Here is a 21750-nt window from a genome sequence, read left to right as displayed (position 1 = left end):
TATTCAATTGTTTTCATTTTTTTTCACACTACAGATAGCTTCAACCACGGCGAGGTGGTTTTCTTGTGCATCGTCTGTATGTAATGCAGTGTTTTCCCTGTTAGAAAGTGAAAATGTGGTTCCTCACAAATAATAAAACACGTAGGTACTTGTACCCGCGCGTGATCAAACGTAAATTTATTGATCGATCGCTTGGTTTTCGTTCCAGAGCACGTATACTATCTTGTATCACACACCCCCTGCCATACGGTGGGCCGAACCGGTACGGATCTCATTATAACTGGCGACGATTCAATCAGCCGCAATCATGCCTCGCTACAGCCCCACAAGGACGTCCTGAAGCTCACCGACATAGGATCCCGGTATGGATCGTACGTTAACGACAACATTAACAAAACAGTCCCCATCTCCAAGGAGCATCCGACCGAGCTGAAGGCTGGCGATGTGATACGCTTTGGCCGCTGTGGCAGTGTCTGGACGGTCGGCAAAGCTAGCTTTCGGTGTCTCACATCCACGCTCGTCATGGACGATCAGCTGAAAACGGTGCTAGAGAAGATAGGCGCCGAGTTGCTGCCCCTGTACACTCCTGGTCTGACGCATCTCATCATGCCGACCATCACCGTCACCACCAAATTCCTGCAGTGCATGGTCGGTCAGGTGCCGATCGTAAAGCCGGATTACTTCCACGCAATCGAGCGCGATTGCATCGGTAAAGGGAAAGCACTGCCGGCGGTGAAAGAATTCGTTCCCTCCTGCACGGAAACCTACATCCGAAACGAAGAGCTGATCTTTCACCCTAACCCTGCCCGGAGCACACTTTTCCGTGGAAAGGAGTTTATCTTTCTCAACACCGCACAGTACAATCAGTTTGAGCACATTGTCAAGCTGGCCGGTGGTGTGTGCGTGAGTGCGCAGCGGGAAAAAATAGCCAAATCACGCTTTCTCAAACCGAACGTGGTAACGGTGAAGCTGAAATCATCCGGCTCATCCCAATCGCAGTCCCAGTCGTTTGACACGCTGTCCCAGTACATTGCGTCACGGGGACGCCGCATGGTGCCGGATCTGGAAATTGGGCTAGCGATCATGTTCTGCTCGACGGAAAAGTACTGCAATCCGGAGTACAGCTTCGCGTTCAACGTCGAGGAGTGCTACAGTTCGGCGCAGGGCGGAGAAACGCTTGCCAACAGCACGGAGCAGCAAACGGAAAGCACAGAGGGAAAGAGTGCGAGCGGGCCCGAAATAAACACCATCCCGGAAACGGAACCGCTAACTGAACAGAAGCCAAGAGTAGCTACAGCAACCAAACCGCCCCCCGTGGGTAAAGCAGTTAACGGTTCTACACGTTCTATCGCGTCCTTTCTCGTTCCGGCGCCTGTGCCGATCGCTGCCGCTCCCGAAGAACGACGCAAATCGAAACGAATGCAGGAGGCAGAGAAAAGCAAGCAGCAAACGAATGACGACGATGAGCACAGCAGCAATCCGCCCAAGCGTCTCCGACGTACTGGTTCTCCAGTGGAAAGCGTGAGCTACTCGCCGCCTGTGGATTCGAAACTTACAGAATCGGAACGAAATGAGATACATGTGCCCGAAACGCAACCGACACCCGACTCCGCGATGTCGCAAGCTCTGCAATCACGTGGCTTCCTGGCGGTTAACCGACATTCCATGGAGTCGGATTCGCGGGCGGCCGGTAAGGAGTCGGCCAAAACTCGCCGTGCCACCAACCTTCACCAGAAGCTGGACGATGAGGATATGTTTAACTTCGATGAGATTGCTCCACGAAAGAAACCGCGCATGGACAAGGCAAATGAAAAGCCGACCACCATCACGAACACAGCGGAGGTAAGGCAGACGGTAGCGGTTGGAGGTAGTCGTAGTCGACGGAACGCTCCGGCAACAGATCAAGAGGATCTGTTTTGCTTCGAAGAAACTCCCACCACCCAGCAGCGACGTGCTGCTGCTGCTGCTAACCAACGCAAGGCGAATGATACTCTCAACAACAGTAATAATAGCCATTCGAAAACCAACCCATCGTCGGCCACATCCGATGCGTCCACAACCCGCGCGCTGGCCGGGGCACAGAATCGAAGCAAGGGAAGCAACGATACGACGATGGATGGGTACAAGGAATTTATAAAACCAGTACAACCATCCGCGATGGGCTGGCTGTCGTCGACGATGTGCGGCTTAAAGCTGACCGGTGGCAGCGGTGAGGACCATTCGCTCGACAAGATCAACATAAAATCGGAACCGCTGGACGAAACCGACGATCCGTACGGTGTGCAGCGAGATTGCAAAAAGTGGATCAAAAGCATGGAGAATGCGTTTCCGGTGCGTGAGGTAAGCATGAAGCTGGTGGCCCACCGTCCAATCGATGTCAGCGGCCAGGAGGTGTCGTGCGTTACGGCCGATGGAGGCAAGAATTTTAAAGCATTCGTGAAGGTAAGGATTGATCGGGGTACAGTGTGGTGCTTTAAAGCTAACGTGTGTAATGCCTTGTTGTCTTTAACTTTCAGAAACGCAACTATCCGGTACAGCAGCTCGTTCTCGGAACGAAATCTGTTTGCGTGCGGGACGACAACCAGTGTGCATGAAATGTGCGAATGTTAATCCCTACTTTTACATTTCATTCCCAACGTTATAGCCCTATTTAAGCAGTATGCCCTTTTCTTCATCCATTTAATTAACAGTAACGACACTAAAATACGCAAAAAAATACAAATTAATACAATGAAAAGAAATGAAATGAGTAGACCAAATGAATTTAGACCAACAGACGGATGCTGGAAGTTTCTGCTTTATTGAAAGCGATACACGATTCACTCACGTGCCCTCTGTAACCAGCTGTAGAAACTGTTCCTTGAAGAACTTTACAAACTCCACAGATGAAAGTCGGTTGAATTCCTTCATCAAGCGTACATTGAAATCACCAAACTGCTGCTCCGAAAGCCCTTTTGTCAGCGCTTTCGCCGGGCTGTCGGTGCGATTGGTTCGCTCTTGCTTCAGGAACTGCTGCACGTGAAACTTGGAGCGTATGTGTTCGAGCCGTTTGGCATCGAATTGCGTCGGAAGTGCATTCCGTCCCTTCCTCTCCACCACCTCACCGGTATCGGAGCGCAGACTCTGCAGTAGCAACGCTTTCGGTACGGAACTGAACGATGGCGCTTCCTCCACACTCTTGTTGGCTTGCTCGGTTTCCTGTTTCCGCGATAGCAACTGTTCTTCCCCATCCGTCGTGCTGTGCTGAAGCAGGGTGAAAAGGTCTGCATCCCCTTCCGATCCCAGCCAATTGCTAGATGTTGCACCGTTTGCGTCGCCGCATTGCAAAATGTCACGCTCATACTCTTCGCCAAGCCATGCCGCCAAACTAACCGGCAGCTGGTAATGCTCCGGCAACCAGCTCATCTTGGTATCGGGAAGAATCTCCAGGGCCGGATACAGCTCCTCGTAGAACTGTACCGTCCTTCTGCATACCGAGCGGGAGAACAGCCACAGCTCGCCCATCAACCCGAGAAACATCACGTACGTAGGGTACAGATGCATGTTCACTATTTGCTTCACGTGGAATCGTGCGGCTTCCTTTGTAAGGTAGACGACACGCATCAGCAGCTTGCACAATCCTTGCATTCTTACCAGCAGATACTCCAGGTTGGATCGTACCGGCAAGTTCACGGTCTGCGGGATGTATTCCGACTCGGGCAGGAAGCTGTGCAAATCCATAATAACCTGCACCAGGTCCATGTTTTTGATGCGGATCAGCGTCTGGTTCACACGTCGCATAATTTGAAAGCCGTGCATATTACGCAAACGGTACTTGAAGCGATTGACGAAGCGCGTCTCGTATGCGGCAGCCTTTTCAAACGTGTTCAGCGTGGAGTAGTAGTTGAGCATGCTGGTACTCGTTTTGGTTAGAGCGGAAATTTCTGCAAAGGTGGAAAGGAATGATCGAAGGTCGTCACTGGTTGCTTGCCAGATCACGAGCTAGCAGCTACTTACGACTCTTGATGTTTTTCGATTTACACGGGGCATTCAAAACTACCGGCGGATCCAGGTTTCTTTGATTCCACAGAGCCATTTTTCTTGGGAGAAACGCTACAGATACAAACGTGAAAATATTGTAGCGCCGGTTTGTACGCACACACGCCGCCCTTTTGCTCCGATGTGCCAAATGTAAACAAAACACATGTGCACAGATCGGCGTATTTCAACCACTCTTGACGAAAACCTCAACGAATGTCAGACCGAAACTCAACGAAACTCGCGGTTGACAGACCGTACGTCAACATCAAATTGTCTGGTCATTGCGTTCATTGTTGTTGTCCGGAAAAGCAGAAACGGTAAAAACACAGAGCGTCTTGCAGAAGATTCCTTTATCGCTACGAAATGGGACAAAACCAGTCAGCGGGTAGCGGCGGGGACAAAGATAAGGATAAGGATAAGAAGAAAAAGTACGAGCCACCGATCCCGACGCGGGTTGGCAAAAAGAAGCGCAAGGCAAAGGGACCCGATGCGGCCCTCAAGCTGCCCCAGGTCACCCCACACACGCGCTGCCGGCTGAAGCTGCTCAAGCTGGAGCGCATCAAGGACTATCTGCTGATGGAGGAGGAGTTCATCCGCAACCAGGAAAGACTGAAGCCGCAGGAGGAAAAGATCGAGGAAGAGCGCTCCAAGGTGGACGACCTGCGGGGGTCGCCCATGTCGGTCGGCACGCTGGAGGAGATCATCGACGATAACCACGCAATCGTGTCGACGTCGGTGGGCAGCGAGCACTACGTCAGCATCCTGTCGTTCGTCGACAAGGACCAGCTGGAACCGGGCTGCTCGGTGCTGCTGAACCACAAGGTGCACGCGGTGGTCGGAGTGCTGGGCGACGATACCGACCCGATGGTGACAGTGATGAAGCTGGAGAAAGCGCCGCAGGAAACGTACGCCGACATCGGCGGACTGGACACGCAGATCCAGGAGATCAAGGAATCGGTCGAGCTGCCCCTCACGCACCCCGAGTACTACGAGGAGATGGGCATCAAACCGCCGAAGGGTGTGATCCTGTACGGACCGCCGGGCACGGGCAAAACGCTGCTCGCGAAGGCGGTGGCCAACCAGACGTCCGCCACCTTCCTGCGAGTCGTCGGGTCGGAGCTGATTCAGAAGTATCTCGGCGACGGTCCCAAGCTGGTGCGCGAGCTATTCCGTGTGGCCGAGGAGCACGCCCCGTCGATCGTGTTCATCGACGAAATCGATGCCGTCGGAACGAAGCGGTACGATTCCAACTCGGGCGGTGAGCGCGAAATTCAGCGCACCATGCTGGAGCTGCTCAACCAGCTGGACGGGTTTGATTCGCGCGGCGATGTGAAAGTAATCATGGCCACGAATCGTATTGAAACGCTCGACCCGGCACTGATCCGTCCGGGGCGTATTGATCGAAAGATTGAGTTCCCGCTGCCGGACGAAAAGACCAAGCGACGTATCTTCAACATCCACACTGCCCGTATGACGCTGGCCGAGGATGTGAATCTGTCGGAGTTGATCATGGCGAAGGACGATCTGTCGGGCGCGGACATCAAGGCAATCTGTACGGAGGCGGGCTTGATGGCGCTACGGGAGCGTCGAATGAAGGTGACCAACGAGGACTTCAAGAAGTCCAAGGAGAGTGTGCTCTACCGGAAAAAAGAGGGAACGCCCGAGGGTTTGTACATGTAAACCGAACACACGTGCGACCTCTTCCAAGCGTCAGCTGTATTTGCTTAGGTATTCTAATAAATTGTGAAACATTGAAATAAATCCAATTCTCAACCATGTCTTTCGTCCAATTCGGGATATGTTTGTGTTAATTTGTAGATCATTATTTTATTATTTCATGGATTAACTCGCTTTGAAAAAAGCATATTCCCGTTGAACAAAGCTATGAAGTCCATCCATGCATCGTAGTGAGCCACGTTGCCCTACACAGATGAATGAAGCACGAGGGAATATGGCAGGGCATCATCACCACCATTTAAGAATATTTATTCAATAAATGAATTGATCGTTTTTATGAATAGATCGATCGATCGTGAACTGCAAAAATAAAATGCAAAACCGAAACACCAACATTTTCTCACAAACGGTATTGATTTATTTATGGGTTGTGATCGCGGATTTTACATATAAAGTCCCTCGGGCGTTCCCTCCTTTTTCCGGTAGAGCACACTCTCCTTGGACTTCTTGAAGTCCTCGTTGGTCACCTTCATTCGGCGCTCCCGCAGCGCCATCAAGCCCGCCTCCGTGCAGATGGCCTTGATGTCTGCGCCCGACAGATCGTCCTTCGCCATGATCAACTCCGACAGATTCACATCCTCGGCCAGCGTCATACGGGCAGTGTGGATGTTGAAGATACGTCGCTTGGTCTTTTCGTCCGGCAGCGGGAACTCAATCTTTCGATCAATACGCCCCGGACGGATCAGTGCCGGGTCGAGCGTTTCAATACGATTCGTGGCCATGATTACTTTTACATCGCCGCGCGAATCAAACCCGTCCAGCTGGTTGAGCAGCTCCAGCATGGTGCGCTGAATTTCGCGCTCACCGCCCGAGTTGGAATCGTACCGCTTCGTTCCGACGGCATCGATTTCGTCGATGAACACGATCGACGGGGCGTGCTCCTCGGCCACACGGAATAGCTCGCGCACCAGCTTGGGACCGTCGCCGAGATACTTCTGAATCAGCTCCGACCCGACGACTCGCAGGAAGGTGGCGGACGTCTGGTTGGCCACCGCCTTCGCGAGCAGCGTTTTGCCCGTGCCCGGCGGTCCGTACAGGATCACACCCTTCGGCGGTTTGATGCCCATCTCCTCGTAGTACTCGGGGTGCGTGAGGGGCAGCTCGACCGATTCCTTGATCTCCTGGATCTGCGTGTCCAGTCCGCCGATGTCGGCGTACGTTTCCTGCGGCGCTTTCTCCAGCTTCATCACTGTCACCATCGGGTCGGTATCGTCGCCCAGCACTCCGACCACCGCGTGCACCTTGTGGTTCAGCAGCACCGAGCAGCCCGGTTCCAGCTGGTCCTTGTCGACGAACGACAGGATGCTGACGTAGTGCTCGCTGCCCACCGACGTCGACACGATTGCGTGGTTATCGTCGATGATCTCCTCCAGCGTGCCGACCGACATGGGCGACCCCCGCAGGTCGTCCACCTTGGAGCGCTCTTCCTCGATCTTTTCCTCCTGCGGCTTCAGTCTTTCCTGGTTGCGGATGAACTCCTCCTCCATCAGCAGATAGTCCTTGATGCGCTCCAGCTTGAGCAGCTTCAGCCGGCAGCGCGTGTGTGGGGTGACCTGGGGCAGCTTGAGGGCCGCATCGGGTCCCTTTGCCTTGCGCTTCTTTTTGCCAACCCGCGTCGGGATCGGTGGCTCGTACTTTTTCTTCTTATCCTTATCCTTATCTTTGTCCCCGCCGCTACCCGCTGACTGGTTTTGTCCCATTTCGCAAAGCTCTTTTCACTGCTGTAGTTGGCAAACAATTAAATCGTAGCGAACAAGGAACTACAAAACAGAGACGAGCGTGACAAGTCAAAAACGACGTTTGACGTTTCGAGCGAGGGTTTCCCGCAGGGCAAGGCGAGGGTTTTTGACGTTCGAAAATAGCTGCATCTCGCTCATTTTCTCAAGCCGTCCTTTACTCGCTCACAGTGCTCGTTTCGAGGTGAGCTTTTGTGCCCCCCTCTCCCACTTAAGTACAGGCCCACACCCACGGCGGTGTTGTGAATTAGAAATGCATAATTTTATTGATAATTTCCATTGAAATTGACTACAGTTTCATGCAAATGTTATTAAAATTAATGAGTAAGGAATGCCGTAGGAATGCTGCACAACGCAGTTTAAAGTGGCCGCACGCCTGCAGCGGTCATAATACGAAATATCATAAAATAATATTGCCACCGGAAATGCAAAGCTTACAGCTTTTTAATTATTTGAGTTCAACCTACACCTACACTTGTTTGATATAGCTTCGTAACCATCAAACGGCAAGGCACGCGAATGGCGTCGACACAACTGGGAAGAAATAAATACATTAAAAAGTGAAAAGTTCAATACCGGCTTTCCCCATTCAACAGATTCCCTCAGCGTCAAGATCACCCGCAAATGAAGATGTACAGTTCAAAAAGTCACCACCGAATCAGCTGATTCAATAGCGAAACATGTCCCAAGTGCCACAAATCCACTAAACGACCACTAAACGGCTTCTAAACGACTCAAGTTCTCTACCTAAACGGAATATAGAAAGACTTCGTTTAGCAGACGGCAAACGACTCATTCATTCTAAAAATAGCAAAAAAGCTGGTGGCGCTCTCTGTTGGTGGGATACCCCAACCAGTTGAGCTTCATCGCTTGGAGGAGAGCTTTCTCATTTCCTCTGTACTGTTGTATGGTTTCGCATTGAAGTTATGCATCGCTAGAACTAGAACGGCGATACAATTGTTTAATTACTAAACTCCAATGGAAACCACCAGTACTGAAGCAAGTGAGAATTGAGTTATGGTCGTTGGTGTTGATACCCACGTATCTGACCACACGACCATTCACATAGATTTTTGCTCAGAAAGTTATAAGGCTATATAGGTCATGATAAGATGAAACTTGTCGAAACACATTGCAAGAACAGGATAGCAATATAATGATGAGTTGTAATACGCCATCTATTGATCAAACCAATGAAGCTGTGGAGCTTTCATTTTTTTATATGGATATTAAATTTTCCAGTCGTTTAAGCTTAATCTGTGGCGCTTGGGGTATGAGCAAGTGAGGATGAAGGCCATTAATGAGGAGGGGGGGGGGGAGGCAGTGGAGTATATTTTTTAGACATTTAATTTTGTCCACTAACATAATCGCACACCAGCGCGAGTTTTTTGGCGGCCATCTTGTACCTTCATAAAACCTCTCTCGAAAAGTAAAAAACCGTCACAACTACTTACAAAAAGCGTCGCCAGCGAAGGGAACTCAAATTCGCACGGATTTGAAGCGTTGACGAGCTCGCGAAAACAAAATCCACCAGCATAGTGAGATGTTTTTCTCACCATCGTCTCACTGCTGTCAAACTCACATGGCGGTGTTGTTTTGATTAAGCAGGATTAAATAACACCCGGCACGGCATCCTGATCAATCCTTCGATTAGCTCCGAATTCTCCGCGATGCCTACGTACGAGCTGTCCGTCATTCTGCGGCAAATGTCCCGGGTAAGATACACATCGTGAAAGTGGTACACATAACGAAGCCAACAGTTAACCACACACATCAACGCCTCTCCCTCCAACAGCCCGATATGGTCGCCACGCTGAAACGGACCGCAACTGCTATCTTCGACAAAGGCGGCATCATACGAAAGCTGGATAATTTGGGCACCAAGCCACTGCCATTCAAAACCAGCGCCCACGGTCTAGTGCATCGGACGGGGTCGTACTTTGTGTTCAAATTCGACACACCACCGGCCGCCATCGACGATCTGGACGAGGAGTATGGGCGCGATGTGGACATCATACGCAAGCGAATCTATCGGGCGGACGTTTCACAACAGGAAGAGATCACCTGCACGCTGCACGAGGAGCTGCTGCCGCCCGCGTACCGCAAGGACGTGCAGAAGATGATCGCGACGGCCGAGCGCAACAAGACTAAGAAAGTGTTCCAGTACAATACCGGGCTGGATTACTATCCTTTCCAGAAGTGAGCGGGACAAATCGAAGCGGAGGATAATAGGAAGGAATTGTAAACCCCAATCGTGTTGTGGTTTGATTTTCTAAAGTAGAACTTTAGCAATATAATTTAACGGTTAAACATAGGATCAACGGAGAAGCTTGATGTCTGGAGCTGTTTGCTAGGAAAGAAATTGAAAAACGAAAAGGCCTTTAATACTTCGCATCATTTCAAGGGGTATTTTAAATTTATTCACTTTTTAATGTCCTAAAATTTACACACTATAATGTTTAGGTGCCGGCTCACACCTTAAATGAAATAAGTGGGGACTTCGCCTCACACTCTGCTACCTATCTAGCTGGGTTCGATCGTTCGTTATCGAGTTTTTCCTTTCTGTAGGTCAATATTATGTCTCACTGTATGTTTATTCGCCCTCAGATATGAAAAACAGAAATTAGAAACGTTTGCATGGGTACTAAAAGCCCAAGCAATACCACAACAGTTCGGATGCCTTCCCACAAAACAGGAGAAAGCGTTCCAAATTATTGAAGAGCGATATTTAATGATTTTCACATTAAAAATGCTTAACTTAAACACGTTGCGCCTCACGCTAAAACTCCCGCGTGTGCATGCACACACTAACATCTGTGTGTGTAGTGAACGTTTTACTCTATCTGTATAGCCCTCGCAAACGAAAATTCTTCCATGCCTTCGGAAGCGGCCTGCAACAAGGCCTCCTTTCGCCGTCGCTTTTCCATCTTAGACGATACGCCGTCTTCGCTGGCCGCACCATTCTGCAATATCTTGTCGTTCTTGCGCTTCCGGTTGGTTGGCTCTTCAGTGACTTCCATCCTTTCCTCGCCGTTCTCATCATTGTGCTGCTCCTCTTCTTGCGCGTTTCCATTGGCAGCACTATGGCCGTTTGTCGCCTTGCCCTTCTTTTGCTTGCGCTTCGCCTTACCCCCACGTTCGTCAGTTTCCTCTTCAGCTGCACTACTATCGTCGTTTGCACTGTGGCCGTTCAGCAGGTGTGGAGCATCCTCTTCCTCCTTCTCCTCTTCCTCGTCCTCCTCACCGTTCGTTGTTTTCTGTTTTTTGCCCTTACCCTTTTTAGACACGTTGGTGCCGCCACCAGCACCGTTTGTGGTAAGCTTTTCGTCGTTTGTCGCTTCCACCGCATTCAGCCCGTTCTCCTTCAGCAACGGCAGTCCATCGTTGCTGATCGGCTTCAGATGCCAACGGTTACAGAACTGCCGATAGGTGGCCATCGTTTGCGCGTTAAGGGCGAATAGGCGCATCGACTGTATCTGGGTGCCGATTGTTTCCCAATTTAGCAGAGACTGTTGCTGATTTTTGGCCACTTTCTTGCCGTTGCTACCGGCAACGGATGGGGCTGCTGCTAGATGCGATGGAAGATGATGCACTTCGCTGAGCACCAGCAGCAGCTCGTACAGTTCATTCTGTCCGATGGTGCGATCGCCAGCGACAACTGCAGCCTCCAGTTGCGCCACGTACGGTGCGATCCCGTCGGAACAGATCGTCCGCAGCTCACCGGCCGCGCGGGCCTGATCCGCGTTCAGCAGTCGGCGATTCCGCAACAGCTCTCGCAGCAACTGCAGTGTCTGTATTCGGCGAATCGCACGTACCGTGCCTACCTGCAGCCCACCGTGCACCAGCTTACCGGTCAGGTGCCACACGCCGCTCCACTGCATCTGGAACAGGCTCTGAAACGCGCTGAACGCCAGCGACGGGTTGCGGTTTGTGATGAACTCTTCCAGCAGCTCGCCGAACATTCTGTCCACCGCGTTGGGACCACTGGCACCACCGGCTGCCGCCTCCTTGCCCAACACCTGGCTGCAGATGACGATGAACTGGCACGCCTTCAGCAGGTACTCGTTGCGCTCCGGGAAGGCGGCACCCTTAGCGACCTTCTCGATCAAATCGCGCAGTATCTGTTCCAGCTGCTCCGGCCGCACGTCCTCCGCGTCCCGTTTGAACTTCTTGATGCGGTTCAGCGTGGTGAAGATCTGTCGGTAGCGCGTCAGAATCGACTCGTACTTGGACTCCTCGCGCAAGGCCACCGGCAGCATTTCGAAGATGTACAGCATCAGCTCGAGGCAGAGCAGCATGTCCGGTTCGTGCTTGAGGTACGCATCGACCAGGTCGAGCACGCGCATCCGGAAGTGCGTCAGCACGATGTCCATCTGCTTTTCCGCCTTCGTCGGTCCCTTTCGCTTGCGTGCGGATTGCTTCTTGCGGAACGCCCGGAACGCTGCCGTTAGCGCTTGATCCAGCCGACGTCCCTGCTCCTCGTCCATTTCGTCCAGATCTACCGATTCGGTGTCGGTTTCCGGATTCGCTCCACCCAGTGCCGTCTGTATCGCTGCCCGCATGGTGTCCGTAATGTTGTCTTCCTCCTCCTCGTCTCCCATTATGTCCTCGTCGTCGTCCTCATCGTCTTCCTCGTCATCCTCCTCATTGCCATCCCCGTTTGCTGCGTGCTTCTTTACGCTTTCCTCCTCATCTTCCTCTTCTTCGTCTTCTTCCTCGCCACTGTCCGAGGAACCATTCTCATCGTCCTCCACCTCTTCCGCCTCGCTTTCATCCTCATCACCCGGTACCGTCAGTGGGTTCGATTTGTCCTTCAGGTTGATCACCGACAGAATTTGATTGAGCGCCGGAAGCGTTATCTCGCTCGACAGATGCGGAAACAGGTGCGCAATCACGTTGCGCAGCAGGTGCGAATTTTGCGAAAGCAGATTCAGGAACAGATCCACCACTACCTCGATCCACTCGGGTTCGGCCGGTTCCAGCTCGATCGTCAACTCGCTGGCCCTCTTCTTCTTACTGCCAGCGTTGGCATCCCCATTGCTACCCTGGCGCCGCTGCTTGGCCTTCTCCTCGATGCGCTTCATCACGCACTCGAGCTCCTCGATGGAGCTGCACGCTACTTCCGGATCGCTAAACAGATGCAGCCCCATGTGCATCAGCAGTATGTGAAACACCGTGTCGCATTGCGTTTCCGCTGCGTCGCCTATGGATGGGCGTTTTTTGCTTTTTTGCTTCTTGCCGACCGGCGACGATTCGCTCGTCACCGTAGCAAACATCTTATTCCAGCAGGACATCTGCTCGTCGGTCAGCGCGCTGCGCAGACACTTCGTCCCGTGCGCACGCATCACCTCGTCCACGTGGCGTACGATCGAGAGCAGGAAGGCGCGCTCGACCGACAGCTTCGGATGGCGGTGTTGAAGCGAGCTGAAGAACAGTCCGCGCATCGTCTTCGCCAGCTCGGCTGAGAGTGCTTTGTCCTGCTTGGAAGCCTTCAGCACACTTACCCCGTCCGCGGAGTAAAACACGCCGAGCGTGAGCAAAAACTTTACCACCTCCTGGTGCCACCCCTCCGCCTGTCCTTTGTCATCCGATTGTGTGGTCAGCTGACGGAGGGAGAGCAACCGCTGCAGCATGTAGGCAGCGTACGACCGCTCCCCGTTCGTGCCCGTCCCCGCCTCATCCAGTATGGTCGCCTTCAGTTCACTCCCCACGGTGCGTAAGCTTTCCGCCGACAGTGTGGTGAGCAGATTGTGCAGCAGCTTGCAATTCGCGTACTTCTCGATCAGAACACTCCCCGGGGCATGCATCAGACGGCGCAGCGTTTCCAGCCGAGCGCTTTCGTCCTGCATCTTGGGATAGGTTTGCAGCAGTGCGGCGCACACTTCCTGGTACAGGTTGCGCACGTCCTCGCTGTATTTGTTTCGATTTTTCAGATTGTTGACGAGAAACTTTACAAACGCTGGCTGCAACACTTCCGGCACGAGGGTGCCATCTTCCAGCAGGTTGAAAACCGATACCACCAACCGTAGCACGATGATGTCGCGGTGCTTCGGCTTGGAGCTTCGGTTCTCCTGCTCCAACACGGGCACGATAGCGTCACGCCAGAACGGCACCAGCGTATTTTGCTTGTTCAGCTCCCGCAGCAGACACTCGTAGAACGGGTGATTGATCCCCATCGTGCTGCCAATGCCGAACAGCAGCTGCGCCAGGAAGGGAAAGTTATGCTCGTGCAGCAGCTTCGGGGCACTGAAGTTGCGCTCGAAGTACTTTTGATTGATCAGCTTCTTGTGCGGCCCGGTGGACAGCTGCAGCAGAAAGAACGCCGAATCGATGGTGTGCTTTTCCTTCGGCACGTTCAGCACCGGCTCGAACACGGGCCAGAACACTTTGGAAAACTTGGACGCCTCGAGCCGGTTGGCCAGCTCGTTCAGAAACGTGTACACCAGCGGTACGAGCATTTTGTACATGTCCTTCTTCAGCGTTTTCAGCACCGTTTGCAGCTCCAGCTCGGACGCATCGTCGATCAGGCCCGACTTTATAATGGCACCGCAAACGAGAATCTTTCCGATGCGCAGCTCGAGTGGAGTTTTATGCTTTTCTTCCTCCCCTTCCCCAAGCTCGGACTCGGTGAGTTCCGATTTAACCAACGTAAACAGTTCCGTCACCGACGGGCATTCATCCTCCCTGCCGCGCAATCGTTCCAGCAGCCCTACGAGCGCGGTGAAGAAACCGATGCGCGAGTCGTTTTGCATCGAACCTACGCCGCGGACCAAGCGCTTCAGTGCGTATGCAGTTTCGGCCGTTTTCTGCGAAAGAGAACAAAAGGTTTCAATTGGTTTGCATTTCGCCAGAAAACACACGCAGCTCATAACCTACAGGAACAACGGATTCTTCCTCGGCATCGTCGGTACCGTTGTGAGGCTTGTTTTTCTGGCCGTTGCACAGAAACTCGATCAACCCGCAGGCGCCTTTCACCCGCGCCTCATCGTCGTCACTGACGAAATGCTTAAAGTAGCCGAATACCGTTTTGTCCATCAGCATGCCAGCCTTGCGGCCGGATTGCTCCTTCATCGTGGCACCTTGCGGGATGCACCAGCAACACGATCGAGATTATTAGCACACTTCTGCAACGGAACGATCCTGCAGCGAACTAACAAACTAAACAACGTGCACAAACGATGGCAAACGAATAATTACACAATATTTTAGCGAGTACGACACCACACACACCGGGCATACGACGATGGCAATAGATAGAAACCATGTGCTTGAGTCGCGTTTTTTTATATAGCACAACTGTCAGGAGAACCACATTTCGTAGAAAAATAATCAAAATTCGGAACACTCTCCGGCAAACAGCACAACGTGCTGTCAACGTGCAGATGGAGGTAATTTTTCTTCGAATAGCACCGTGGGCTGGGATATTTTGCCCCGCGCAAACACAGGGTGGTGATTTCTTTTTGTTAACCTTTTCAATAGCAACTAAATTTTGCATTGCAAAGATACAAAATATGTAGTTATTTACTATGATTAAAAGTATACAAGATTTAAGCACATTATGTAATAATGATGAAATCTTCTGATCAAAATTAAGTTGCTAATTTTATTTAAAAAAAAAACATTAAAAGATGTTTTCATTCAATACGGACGTATTCAAAGGCTTTTGCTACGTCGAATTCGATAGCGTCCTTGATAGCGACCTATCAATGATGAATCGTTTGATATAAAATATTTCTCTAAACATATTACGGAAGATTTTTCTTCTTCCTCTTCTTTGGTGCAACAACCGTTGTCGGTCAGGGTCTACCTTAACACAACTTGTGGACTTGGCTTTCAGTGACTTATTGATAATCCACAGAAGGATAGTCAAGTCCTACGTAAGGGGGCAAGGTCCATTCGGGTGTTGAACCCGTGACGGGAAGGTTACATAGCTATAAATTTATCAATTGATAGTATGTAGTGGTTGATGACATACTGTAGACTAAATTAAATACATCTTAATCTACTTTTTGTGTGGGTATGATTCTGATTTATGAACCTGGACCCTAATGAAATGGAGCTGGGTGTGCTCCAAATAGTAAACATTGATGTATAGATTTAGCCTGATACATAACGGTTAAAACCATTTTTTAAAAGCGTTTAACCACTGTTCGACCACCGTGCGATGGGACCGGTTTGACAAACGTCAACTGACAGCGAAAAGAAAAGGAAAAGGATTTTCTAGACTCGCGACACCACGCGCCTGCCTTAATCGCAAATATAATATGGCAGGCAGAGGTACACACGATAATAATAGGTAAATGAAACGAGCTCAATTTCATGGTAAATCTGCGTCGATATCTGTGCAACGTGTTGCAAACGGTGGCGAAAGAAGGTGATCACACATTGCACCAGTAGTGATGCTCGGCCGCTGGCCGCGGTCAGCGTGGCAAGTGAAGGCAATCGGGAACACCGACCGACCGAACGACCGCTTTCTTGGTGCAGCACAAACTCGTGGTGGATGATGTCTACCTGAGCTTGACGGGTTGAGCCAGTGGGGCGAGTGTATGTGGAAACGGTTTGGGGTGGTGTGTATTGCTGACGAACATCCAAACGCCGGATGAGCAGAGGTACAGCTGGAAACGATGGTACCGTTCGAAACACGGATGTCACTAATTTAAGCCGCTCAGGAAAAAGGCCACCATGCCGCGAAAACCAATCCCAACGTGGAAAGTAATGTTTTGTTTGTGTGCTTTTGGGGCAGAGCAACTACTACAATGCATGCGCACATGCTGATGCAAACGCACAAACCTGAGCGCTGGGACGCGCCTCGTGAGAATGCTGAGAACCGACCGCCCTTGCCCTGAAATCGAATATTAAACCTGGATGTGAAATATAAAGCTGCCGGTTTCGTAATATGTGCCGGTGAAGAAAACGCATGGAAAGCCGGAGACTTCCAAAAGGCTGCAAATTCCTCGCCACCATCAGGAAGTGGTCGGCGGCAGTGGCAGCGGTTGTGCTGCTAAAAACAAAATATATTACCGACTATAAATAGCCACCGTCACGGTCATTATGCCGGGTAGCCGCTGCACCTACAGTAGCCAAATTAAAAGAGGCAAACAATCAGCTTTTCCCGGATTCCTGTTATTTCAGATTAAAATAGGGCAATTGTTCAACAGCCCCAGCCGCGGTTCCCTTACATATCTTGCTTTCTTTGATGGAATTTGTGCAACATGCGCGCGAAGTGCTACGAATTTAATACTAATGTTCCCGTCTTTTCTTTTCCCCCCCTCCTTCGCACAGATATGGAGATCGGGCCCGTAAACCGCTCCCGACGGAACCACCGTACCTTGCGTACGTCGGCAACCTTCCCAACGGGGTCGTGCAGGGCGACATTAACGCCATCTTCAAAGAGTACGCGGTGAAGAGCGTGCGTCTAGTGAAGGACAAGGAAACGGACGTATTCAAAGGCTTTTGCTACGTCGAATTCGATACTCTCGAGGATTTGGAGAAGGTGCTCCAGCTAGATGGCATGATAGTGCTGAACGATCGACCGGAACCGCTGCGGATTGATGTGGCCGAGCAAAAGAAGAACGACCGGTACGTATACAAAACCATTGTGGCGCCAATCGAAAGGCAGAAAGGACCACCATCCCTGAATCCCTCAGCCGTTACGTCATAGTGTCGAATGTTCGCACGCAGATTGAAGCGATTGGACATATATGCTATCGATATCGCTTTAATCTTGGTTTAATCTTTTGATAGCACACAATGGCTGCCACATGTGCATTATCGCTTTAGGCTACGTGCGTGGTCGATTCTGTACAACTATACAACACTGCTTTCACCAATGTCTACTATGCTTAATACGCTTTTTTATAGCATGTTTCTTGAGATGGTTACTGATGGTGTTTCCCTTTTCTTCTCTTTTCTTAAACCTAAAGTGGAGGTTTTAACAGGCGCGGTGGTCAACAGAATCGTGGCGGACCCGGTGGACCAGGCAATGGTGGTGGCGGCGGCGGCGGTGGCGGTTTCAACCGTGGCGGACCTAACCAGATGAATAATCGGCCGATCGGCAGTGGTGGTGGTGGTGGCGTCGGCGGCAGCGGCGGCGGCGGCGGAAGTGGTGGTATGGATAGAAATTATAGTAACGATTACTCCCGAAACGATTACGATAGAAACCGCGGTGGACGTCCAAATAACTATAATGGTAAAGACCGATCGTCCCAGCGGTGTGCCGATCGCATCACATAATTCTTGCTGTTGTACATCTTATTGTAGACATTGCGCGAGCCTGCCTTCTGCATGATTATTATTATTATTGCTACTGTAGCTTTCGTGTAGTATAGTCGCCCTATCGATTGGCTGGGAGATTGGAATGGAAAACTAATCCTCAAGTGTCGTTGTTTAACATTTGAGCGCTTTTCTTTCTTTTCATACTTAGTTTGTTAGTATAATATGCAATTTTGATGCGTTAGTGCGTACTAGGACAGTAGGTTCTTAAACGACGGCCATCCATTAAGGGGGGTTCCAAGGAGTTTTAGCTGCACGTTGTGCGATTACATTTTTATAATTTTTCTTTGCTATAATTTCAGTACATTACATTCTTTTTGTTTAAATTTTAGCCCATTTCAAACCTATCGTTCGCGAGCACGCTGCTTTGATTGTTTGTCGTGTCGCTGTACCCTTGTGTAGCACCACAAAAGGAATGTCAATTTCGTATCTTCGTTGCACTGTTGATTTCTATATTTAATCCGTTTCTTCATTGATGCTTCATCGAAAAATCCTTTCGCCTGCTTTCCTCGCTTATTATAAAACTTTTCTTTCTTCTTCCCTTTTTCGCCCAACCGCCACAGACCGGGCACCGAACCGAGGGAGGTACGGAAACTTTGGCGACGAGCGGGATGGTGGTGGTCGCGACGAATGGAGCCGCGATAACGATCGCGATGGAGGCCGGGATGGGCGTGGCGGTGCTGGCGGTGGTCGCTACAACGATCGCGACAACTACGGTCGCGACGATGGCAATAGGTACGGCAATTATGGTCGTAATAATCAATACCGAGACAACGAGCGAAGAAAAGACGGTGCGCCGTCCAACTACCCGCCACCCTCCAACCCCAATCTCAACATGGAGGAACGGCCCCGGCTGAAGCTGGCCCCGCGCTCGACGAACGCGCCGCTGAACGCGCTGGCAGAAACGAAGCAATCGGCCGCCATCTTCGGCAACGCGCGGCCACGCGAGGAGAAGCTCGGCGGTCCGGAAACTGGGCGGAAGCACGCGAACAGCGTCGGCAGCGAGGGCAGCAGTGCGGACGGTGGTGGCAGCGGCGGCGGCGGTGGCAACAGTGCATCCTCCAGCGCAACGGGGGCCGATAATTAAGAAGAGAAGGGAAAGACGTATGCAACACAGCTACAGCTATCGAGAGCGAGACGGTGAAGAAACACAATGCGCACTATCGGAAATGGATGAGAGTTACGCTGATCACAGTTGGCTGATGCAAGTTACGATTTACGAGCGGCGATCGAGCGGCTCCCATTTGGTTAAAAAGTGTTCCGTATTGCCAGTATGTCGTTCCGGTGGTAAAAAATAATGCACATTTCGGTAGAGCTTTTGGCAAAGTGGTGGTGCACACCACCACCATCCCTTTCCTCCTGCCCAGTAAGTCTGAGTTGTTGTGGTCCCTGTTCGGTGGGGAAAGGTAGATCCTTTTATCTTTGTGTTTGTGTGTGTGCGTGCGTGCTTTAGTTTTTCCTCCCAGTTCGTTCTTTCTTGTAAGCAAATCAAACAAACAAACAAATCAACATTGACGCAAACACACAACTAACCAAGGGATGCGTTTTTTTTTCTTCTTCATTCAGTGGCTTTTTCGTTGTTACAACAGGTCTCCCCTCTCCATGTACACTTCCCTATTTTGTTGTGTATGTATAAAATGTACCCCTTTAAAAACAATACAGTATGCAATCGTTGCGTTTTTTTTAATGCTTTACTGTCTCTTTCTCTCACTTTCCCCCATCGTACAGTGTAAGTTTCCCTTTCTACGGTAATGGAGGCAAGTGTGGCATTATAATCAGGGATGATAATAGCGTAGGGCCGGTGTTGAAATTTTAGCTATGTTCAATTGTCCGTTCCAATCTATTTGCTACAGTTACTCGGTATCCGGCGAGACCGGGACGTGTACCCTTTTTACTACAATAATCACTCATACAAAGACAAACGAACGGTGTGCTGCGCCCCGATCGTGCGTCGATTATTACTACGCGATCGATCCTAAAATGTCGAAGCTGCAAACAATAAGTAATCTGCGTATAATTTTCACAAATAAAAGAGAGATCAAGAGACACAAACATGTGTTGGCAGATTGATTGCGGAATTACTTACGTACCGGAATGATGCGGAACAGCTGGCGCTGGCGAGAAGCAGGGCTTGTGTACATGTGCGAGCGACAATAGTATCGCTGCTGGCAAAGAAAGACGAAACGAAATGTGTGGAAATGAGTGGAATCGATCGATCCATACACACTCAAACCTGTCGAAATAAGTAGCAGTACATCCGTTTTTATGTCATCAGTTCTCTTCCTCCAGTTAATCCCCCAACCTGCCCTGTACTTTGGGCATTTAAGGCGAAAAAATGAAAATGTGTTCGTCCTTGAAGAAAAACACGGACATGAAAACAATAGGGCGACGTAAGATTGCACAGCTCATTATTTTCCCTGCGGTAAAGCACACACGGCAAAACAAGACAAAAACAACTAAACGAACAAACAAAATTTTACAACCACCATCTAGGGGCCGCGTACAAAAACAGAAAAAAAATGAGATGAAAGGAGTGAGATGATGAAATGCGACTCAAAAACCTGCAGAGCGACGATAAACCGCTAATCTTTAAACACAATAATTTATATCCAACTTGTTTTGTAAGCTTTTTTCTACGATTTAATACTTGCTGCAAATCCAATGATAACGGAAACGCTGGATACAAATTACAAATAATACTTGATAATAACAATTATATACATTTATTATGGTACACTAGTGATGTGAAGGAGGAGGGGGAGAGGAGGGGTAGTGTGTGGGTGGTAACTAGAGTTACAGAGGGCCGCCGGCCCCACCCGGTCGGTTTTTTTTTCTCTCTGCTCGGCGGGCGGGCGTCAAACACAGGTATTTAACAGTAAAGCAGTAGCGCCACGGACAAACAGTAGCTGCAGTAACATTTGCAAATACAGCCCCCTTAATGCTTAGGGAAAATGAATAAAACAAAAAAAAAGCAACCATATAACACACACTTGCACACTCATTTGATGTTTTGGAAATTGTTTGGCAAATTACTACCGAGAAGCACAGGTTCTCGAGAGAGAGAGAGAGAGAGAGAGAGAGAGAGAGAGAGAGAGAGTGAGAGAGAGAGAGAGAGAGAGAGAGAGAGAGAGAGAGAGAGAGAGAGAGAGAGAGAGAGAGAGAGAGAGAGAGAGAGAGAGAGAGAGAGAGAGAGAGAGAGAGAGAGAGAGAGAGAGAGAGAGAGAGAGAGAGAGAGAGGAAGCAAACTAATCCAAACCACTCGCACTAAAAATCATCCAAACGACGCCATACGAGATGAACATATACGAGCAGCATAAGCTCCTGGGAATGATGTTAAATCTAACGGGCGCGTGGGGCAGCGCAATGGTTGATTTGCGTGCGCCAAAAGGAAAGCTTAACCAAACCACACAAAACAAATAATGAATGATGATGCTAATACTAATGAATGAATGGTGGAATGAATGAAAAGCAATCTAATGCGCTAATTTAATATCGTTTCGAGCGATGAAACGAACGATTTACACGAATCTGGGTAGAAGCCAGATCACTCTCCTTGCTAAATCAGGATCAAAATCGTAACCTACAGACAAACACACACACACACACACAACATGTGAAGCAAACGAATCCTCTCTGCATTCTCGTTGAGCAAGCAATCTTGATGAAAATGTGCGAACTTTCTTTTACAAAAGAAAGTTTTTTTATTTTCCAACCGGTTCCTAACTTTCAATATGTGTTAGGCAGGCAGGCGCAAGCGTAACATTATACATGCTTATGGGTTTTTTGTTTCTTCATCAGGTCTCTCGATTTAAGGGTTGTTTTGTTTGTTTGGTTTTTTTTGGGTGTAGTTCAGCATAATACCGTACCGTCCCCCTACTATCCGTGGGGAAGGTGCGGAGCTGTGTTGAAGTGACTGGAATGTAATATCGTATAATAATGTAACGTTTATTTGTTCTGCAGAAAAGAAAATAAAACAAATCCTACT

The 21750-nt window shown here is 50.0% G+C and overlaps 7 protein-coding genes across 8 annotated transcripts; 4 read left to right on the top strand and 3 right to left on the bottom strand.

Annotated features, from left to right (window-relative positions):
- Positions 1 to 15: 15 nt before the first annotated feature.
- Positions 16 to 2761, top strand: LOC121587967 (nibrin). Its single transcript, XM_041905380.1, has 3 exons — positions 16 to 141; positions 209 to 2442; positions 2517 to 2761. Exons 1-3 carry the CDS (start codon positions 114 to 116, stop codon positions 2592 to 2594), a joined length of 2340 nt encoding a protein of 779 aa, XP_041761314.1. The 5' UTR covers positions 16 to 113; the 3' UTR covers positions 2595 to 2761.
- On the bottom strand, positions 2760 to 4192 carry LOC121587971. Its single transcript, XM_041905383.1, has 2 exons — positions 3997 to 4192; positions 2760 to 3923 (listed from the first exon to the last, which is right to left on the bottom strand). The coding sequence occupies exons 1-2, from the start codon at positions 4073 to 4075 to the stop codon at positions 2824 to 2826; spliced, it is 1179 nt and encodes a 392-aa protein (XP_041761317.1). The 5' UTR covers positions 4076 to 4192; the 3' UTR covers positions 2760 to 2823.
- A 100-nt stretch (positions 4193 to 4292) lies between these two features.
- Positions 4293 to 5796, top strand: LOC121587970 (26S proteasome regulatory subunit 4). The gene has a single exon (XM_041905382.1). The coding sequence runs from the start codon at positions 4384 to 4386 to the stop codon at positions 5698 to 5700; it is 1317 nt and encodes a 438-aa protein (XP_041761316.1). The 5' UTR covers positions 4293 to 4383; the 3' UTR covers positions 5701 to 5796.
- A 283-nt stretch (positions 5797 to 6079) lies between these two features.
- Positions 6080 to 7554, bottom strand: LOC121587968 (26S proteasome regulatory subunit 4). Its single transcript, XM_041905381.1, has one exon. It carries the CDS (start codon positions 7455 to 7457, stop codon positions 6141 to 6143), a length of 1317 nt encoding a protein of 438 aa, XP_041761315.1. The 5' UTR covers positions 7458 to 7554; the 3' UTR covers positions 6080 to 6140.
- A 1518-nt stretch (positions 7555 to 9072) lies between these two features.
- Positions 9073 to 9807, top strand: LOC121588410 (probable 28S ribosomal protein S6, mitochondrial). Its single transcript, XM_041906287.1, has 2 exons — positions 9073 to 9208; positions 9289 to 9807. The coding sequence occupies exons 1-2, from the start codon at positions 9164 to 9166 to the stop codon at positions 9694 to 9696; spliced, it is 453 nt and encodes a 150-aa protein (XP_041762221.1). The 5' UTR covers positions 9073 to 9163; the 3' UTR covers positions 9697 to 9807.
- Positions 9808 to 9873: 66 nt separating this feature from the next.
- Positions 9874 to 14805, bottom strand: LOC121588409 (myb-binding protein 1A). Its single transcript, XM_041906286.1, has 2 exons — positions 14370 to 14805; positions 9874 to 14299 (listed from the first exon to the last, which is right to left on the bottom strand). Exons 1-2 carry the CDS (start codon positions 14562 to 14564, stop codon positions 10328 to 10330), a joined length of 4167 nt encoding a protein of 1388 aa, XP_041762220.1. The 5' UTR covers positions 14565 to 14805; the 3' UTR covers positions 9874 to 10327.
- An 879-nt stretch (positions 14806 to 15684) lies between these two features.
- LOC121588905 (eukaryotic translation initiation factor 4H-like) lies at positions 15685 to 20873 on the top strand. 2 transcript variants are annotated; one of them, XM_041907350.1, is made up of 4 exons: positions 15685 to 15789; positions 16776 to 17072; positions 17417 to 17601; positions 18329 to 20873. In XM_041907350.1, exons 1-4 carry the CDS (start codon positions 15758 to 15760, stop codon positions 18850 to 18852), a joined length of 1038 nt encoding a protein of 345 aa, XP_041763284.1. In that variant the 5' UTR covers positions 15685 to 15757; the 3' UTR covers positions 18853 to 20873. The 2 variants fall into 2 exon arrangements, with proteins under 2 accessions (XP_041763284.1, XP_041763283.1); XM_041907349.1 differs by having other exon boundaries at positions 17417 to 17682.
- Positions 20874 to 21750: the final 877 nt, after the last annotated feature.

Source organism: Anopheles merus, chromosome 2R (assembly GCF_017562075.2).
Source record: "Anopheles merus strain MAF chromosome 2R, AmerM5.1, whole genome shotgun sequence".
In the NCBI taxonomy this organism is placed as follows: domain Eukaryota; kingdom Metazoa; phylum Arthropoda; class Insecta; order Diptera; family Culicidae; genus Anopheles; species Anopheles merus.
This window is presented reverse-complemented; position numbering and strand designations above follow the sequence as displayed.

Excerpts from the sequence above, each read along its gene's own strand:
- LOC121587967 (XM_041905380.1), top strand. The coding sequence starts at position 114 with ATGTGGTTCCTCACAAATAATAAAACAC. Across the intron at positions 142-208 it reads CCTCACAAATAATAAAACAC|AGCACGTATACTATCTTGTA; the intron begins GTAGGTACTTGT and ends TTTTCGTTCCAG. Across the intron at positions 2,443-2,516 it reads ATTTTAAAGCATTCGTGAAG|AAACGCAACTATCCGGTACA; the intron begins GTAAGGATTGAT and ends TTTAACTTTCAG.
- LOC121587971 (XM_041905383.1), bottom strand. The coding sequence starts at position 4,075 with ATGGCTCTGTGGAATCAAAGAAACCTGGATCCGCCGGTAGTTTTGAAT. Across the intron at positions 3,924-3,996 it reads ATCGAAAAACATCAAGAGTC|AAATTTCCGCTCTAACCAAA; the intron begins GTAAGTAGCTGC and ends CCACCTTTGCAG.
- LOC121587970 (XM_041905382.1), top strand. The coding sequence starts at position 4,384 with ATGGGACAAAACCAGTCAGCGGGTAGCGGCGGGGACAAAGATAAGGAT.
- LOC121587968 (XM_041905381.1), bottom strand. The coding sequence starts at position 7,457 with ATGGGACAAAACCAGTCAGCGGGTAGCGGCGGGGACAAAGATAAGGAT.
- LOC121588410 (XM_041906287.1), top strand. The coding sequence starts at position 9,164 with ATGCCTACGTACGAGCTGTCCGTCATTCTGCGGCAAATGTCCCGG. Across the intron at positions 9,209-9,288 it reads TTCTGCGGCAAATGTCCCGG|CCCGATATGGTCGCCACGCT; the intron begins GTAAGATACACA and ends TCCCTCCAACAG.
- LOC121588409 (XM_041906286.1), bottom strand. The coding sequence starts at position 14,564 with ATGAAGGAGCAATCCGGCCGCAAGGCTGGCATGCTGATGGACAAAACG. Across the intron at positions 14,300-14,369 it reads AGGAAGAATCCGTTGTTCCT|AAAACGGCCGAAACTGCATA; the intron begins GTAGGTTATGAG and ends TCTCTTTCGCAG.
- LOC121588905 (XM_041907349.1), top strand. The coding sequence starts at position 15,758 with ATGGCAGGCAGAGGTACACACGATAATAATAG. Across the intron at positions 15,790-16,775 it reads GGTACACACGATAATAATAG|ATATGGAGATCGGGCCCGTA; the intron begins GTAAATGAAACG and ends TCCTTCGCACAG. Across the intron at positions 17,073-17,416 it reads GAGCAAAAGAAGAACGACCG|TGGAGGTTTTAACAGGCGCG; the intron begins GTACGTATACAA and ends TTAAACCTAAAG.